This window comes from Nothoprocta perdicaria, unplaced genomic scaffold (assembly GCF_003342845.1).
Source record: "Nothoprocta perdicaria isolate Ctin4 unplaced genomic scaffold, notPer1 scaffold_189, whole genome shotgun sequence".
Lineage (NCBI taxonomy): Eukaryota > Metazoa > Chordata > Aves > Tinamiformes > Tinamidae > Nothoprocta > Nothoprocta perdicaria.
In genome coordinates, this window is record NW_020455082.1 from 1,117,111 (window position 1) to 1,121,635 (window position 4,525).

Here is a 4,525-nt window from a genome sequence, read left to right on the forward strand (position 1 = left end):
GCAGGTGCCAGAAAAGCAGATCCCTGACAAGGCAATGCACATAAAGCTTTAGGAGCGTAGCTTATAGGTACACCTAACTCACTGTGTGCATGCAGGTAACTTGCCACTGGGTGCACAGAGTCCAGGTGGAAGAACTGTTGTCTGCCATTAAAGGTGATAAAAATTACTCTTCCCAGGATATAATAATGCTCAGAGTATGTGCCACTACTGGAGGTAGTCTTGTCTTGCTCATCTCTTAAATCATGGCACTTTCCCTCTGCTGAATTATCTTTCAAGCTGAATTATTTCACCCAGTATGTTACTTTATAGTACCAACACAAGTGCTTCACTCAGGCTATGTTTTCCTCTAAGGTAATTAATTTGGGCCAAATTAGACTTTTGGATTACTTCTTGTGCTTCATATAATTTTGCTGTATATCATATATACCATATGTTAAACTGCTTGTGTAGTTGTGACATTTTTTTTCTCTTCTGTTGCACTGTGAGTTCAGCTGTGATTGATTTATTCCAGGTCAAAGCCAACCAATCTACCAAGAAACGCATTAGCTCCTTCTAGTTAAAAAAAAACTTACAAATTTTCAGTTTGGTTTGACTCTCCAGTATTGGACATGTTATAATAATCCTAGTAATCTTATAATTTAATTTATAATAGAGATCTTTTACTAAGCCATTATCCATCTTTTCTAGTCTTCCAAAGTTCCCTGAGTGGATTGCTTTGTCATATCATGATCAAATAATCTAGGCTCTTTAGGAAGCTGGAAGACTTTTATCCAAAGTGTTTTTGCTTTTCAATGGTTTTATCAGTGATTCCTTCTAACTTCAAAAGGACACTTCATAATTCTAAAGCTCAACAGAGTTTTATCAAATAGAGCAAAACTGTTATTGCTTTGGTCTCAGTAGCAACATAAAAAAAAACCCACAAAATTCAAAGGATAGACCTATAAAAACTCATTTCCACTGACTTTCATTTTCTCTGACAATATTCTGACTCTTTTTTTACCTGATAACTACTAGCTTTTCCAAAGCTGGGTGGTGCTGAGTGCTTGAGAAATGACCTTTGATTGTAGAGCTGGGCTCTGCTCTTTCAACTGGTCGGGGAACATACTGTGTGTTAAAGCCTCTGAAATCACAGTTCTTTAGCTAAGAGAGGCTGCTTTGCAGCCTCAGGATCAGACTTGCCTGCTGTATGAGCCTGCCCGTCTCAGGTATGGCAACATTACCTGCAAATTCACCTTTCAAATAGAAGAGCTTTTTAAAAACAGATCCATCTGTTGCTGTGTTATTCTGCTGCTCTTCCTTTACATTGAAACAAAAAGAGGCTAAACCACCAATGTTCCTTTTATTGTCTGTGTTTTCTCCCCAGTTCACTTGTTGGCTGGCTTGCATATGCATTTGAAGAAATTACAGTGGTATCAGAGGAGACTTTCAGGTGCCTTGTGTCACAGGTATGTCCATGGACCAAGAATCAGAAAAAGACACTCCAGAGCATGTGAAACCTTCAGTACTCACATGTATCCAATGGATTAGTGTTCTGACATCACCATGTAAGGGTGTTGCTTGTGTAGAAGGTGAGCAGTGTTTGGAAGAAGCCCTCTCAGACCTGCTCTTTTGTAATAGCTGAAATGAGGCCAATCCAGCTGGTAAATTGAAAGTCTGGCCTCCCTGACATTGGACCCACATGCACTCCTGCCTCTCCCAACTTGAACCAAGTTGGGGAAATAATTCCAACTAATATATTCAGCCCCAGGTGCCCAGGCAAATCTTTCAAAGCTATCTTTTGTAATGTAGTTTGTCTATTTTATATAGGCTGTTCAGATTTCAAGGGCTGTCTTCTTAAACTCCTTCTGATAAATTGAATGAATTATATTTTTGTTGGCTGTCCTTTTTACCTCCATCGCTGTGTTTCCAATTTATCAACATGCTTTTGAAAAATTGTTAGGATATGTTGCACTCGTAAGCACCACAGGGAGAAAAAATATTCATTTGTTACTGCTATTGTGTTTGATTATATTATGCATATCCAAATGACTAAAAATGAAATGTCATCTTTAATTCTCCCCTTACAGTAGACAATATCACCCTTTCTTCTCTGTTTCCAAGAACAGCTTAGAAGTTAATTCTTCATTTTTATCTTAAATCAGCCACTTGGGAAGTATGGGTATGTTAGGGACAGGGCAGGAGTAACAAAATCCTCAAGATACGAGTTCTGTTTCTGCTTTTATTCGGTAATCTTGAGCAAAGTCATTTGACTTCTGCTGTCCACTTCCTCAGGTCAGGAAATAGGAAGAAGATTACCTTTCTACATGTGTCTCTAGTAAAGCACCAGAACCATGTCTTTTCTAACCACTGTGTTTAATATTCCCTCCTAGCATCTTGCAAAAAGAAAGAAGGCTGAAGTGTCAAATTATGCATGCAAGCAAAATTAAAAAGCTCTGGACAGGCAAGACTTGAAGATTTTAAAGTACTTCCAAAGGGCCTAACCCAAGCCAGGTGAAAGGGTCACAAAGCCAGTGGTGCCATTCGGTGCTGGTAAACATTGATAAAAATATCTATCCCAAACTGCCAGGAAGGGAAGTAGGTGTACTTGGGATGAGAAGCTGTAAATGGCCAGGGCTGGAGGCCTTGGGGGCTGGCCCAGCTGCACTTGTGTTGGCTCTGCACACACAGCCCCGGGGAATTGCTCTGATTAAAGAGCAGGGTTGCTTCAGAGACCTCACAGCTGGTGACAATTTGAGCTCTGAGGGCTCTTCTAAGAGCAGGGCTGAGGGGAAACAGGTGCCTTTTTGCTCTCCTGGCCTGTCTGGGGGGACTGAGCAGAAATAAGTTGAAAATTGGCACTGAGAAAAATAATTGTGCCAGGTCCAGAGTCCATGGATGCAAAGCAAGGTTTGCCCTAGAGCAAGAAGCAGAGCAGCTCTGTCAGAATGATTTTACCAGAATGGCTGAACACGTTATGGTAAGTTACTGGGAGCTGAGTATTTGCAAGGTGGGGGGGAAAGAAGCTTCCCCTTGCAGAGCACAAAGGGAAACTGAGGCAAGGGAAGGTGTGAGGCAGGGCTGGGTGCAGAGGTTGCTGTTGTGTCCCAGCTCCAAGCACTAGGGGCTTTTGTGGCCACTATTCAGTGCCTATTTCTGAGCAGGCTTGTCTGGGCCTTGCTGCTGGATTGGACCTGCTGCATTTGAGGTGGAACAGTGTGGACTTGCTGTCTGCTTTGGACCCTGGGGGCATCTTTGGGACAAGCCTGGGGGAGGTCACGTGGAGCTGCTCTCCATGCTTCTCCACTGCCTCCCAAGTACTTTGCTCCAGTAATTAATGGTTCTGACTGTTTAAAACCTGGTGCCTCGTTTGCAGTCTAAACTTGTCTAGTTACAGGCTCCAGGGACTATTCCATGTGCAGGTTCTTGGGATGGGCACTATGGGGACAGGGGTGGTGGATGCTTGAATCTTGTTCTTCCTTAGGGAAAAGGGGTTCTTTGCTTCTACAGATGTTATGCAGCTCCGCTGGGAAACTCCAGGCCCCAGAACATGGTTTGGGAGATAAAACAGCGCTGTGTTTGGATCGTTGTGCAAACAGAGGTGCAGAGGGGGTACTATTGGGTTGCAGGATCTGATGGTGGAGACTTGGGCACGTGTTAGTATGGTCCTGGAAATCAAATCCCTCTTTTCTGTCTTGGTTCAGAGCACTTGCTTGCACAGGCAGTGAGCCCCAGCAGCCCAGGTTGCCTCCTGGGCTGGGAGCAGGGGAGAATCCCATTCCACCTGAGACTCTGCAGCCTCTCTCCCTCCTTTGGAGTGCTTTACTCTGTCCCCTGCTGTTGAGGGTTTCTCCTGCAAGGGCAGCCAACAGGACTTGTGCCTCTGTCAGCAGAACTGGAGCGTGCCAGTGCTATAAACCCGAACTCGGCTGCCTGCGTGGAGAAAGAGCCCTACTGCTGGCTTCCTCCTTAGGGTACAGCTGCCCTGGAACAGCCCTATCTTTCCACACCTGCAAAATCACCTGCTTGTGGCAGGGACTAACGCTGCAGTTTGTCTCCAGTTCTGGTTGATCTTGGTGCTACGTACAAGGGGTTTACACAGTTCCCTGAGCTAACTGGTGGTGACGATGCTTCAGCATGACACCAAAACCGAACAGGCCGTATGTGCTGAAGCAGCAGTTACTTTTTAACTGGCCTTTCAGGTTGCAGTGCAAATGAGGCATCGCAGAAAAGTCCCCTGCTTGCACAACTTGTGTGGTGCGAATGTGTCAGAAGCCAAACCTGGCTTGGCTGTTCCGTGGTGTCTTCCCTGCACTGCCAAAGTGCCCCAGGGTCCCCTGGAAGTGGCTCTTGGTTAAGCAGGGAAGTGCAGGCCGCTGTTGTCATCAATATCTAAAGCACTTCAGGATTGACACTGGGTACCTCGGTGCCCTGTGTGCGTGTGCCCAACACTGCCTAGTGATGTGGGCAGCTGCTCATGAACCCAGCAGTGCTTGGAGCAGTGCTTGGAGCAGTGCTTGGAGCAGTGCTTGGAGCAGTGCTTGGAGCA

The 4,525-nt window shown here is 45.1% G+C and overlaps 1 protein-coding gene across 2 annotated transcripts in view; it reads left to right on the forward strand.

Annotated features, from left to right (window-relative positions):
- The first annotated feature begins 1,177 nt into the window (after window positions 1–1,177).
- Window positions 1,178–4,525, forward strand: part of COL26A1 (collagen type XXVI alpha 1 chain) — a 135,356-nt gene continuing 132,008 nt past the window's right edge. The window contains exons 1-2 of one of the 2 annotated variants that reach the window (XM_026037006.1): window positions 1,178–1,205; window positions 1,364–1,445. In XM_026037006.1, the coding sequence (XP_025892791.1) occupies window positions 1,187–1,205; window positions 1,364–1,445 (101 nt within the window). In that variant the 5' untranslated portion in view covers window positions 1,178–1,186. Of the gene's footprint in view, window positions 1,206–1,363; window positions 1,446–2,786; window positions 2,957–4,525 lie in introns of those variants that run through there. The other variant, XM_026037007.1, reaches the window with a different exon arrangement.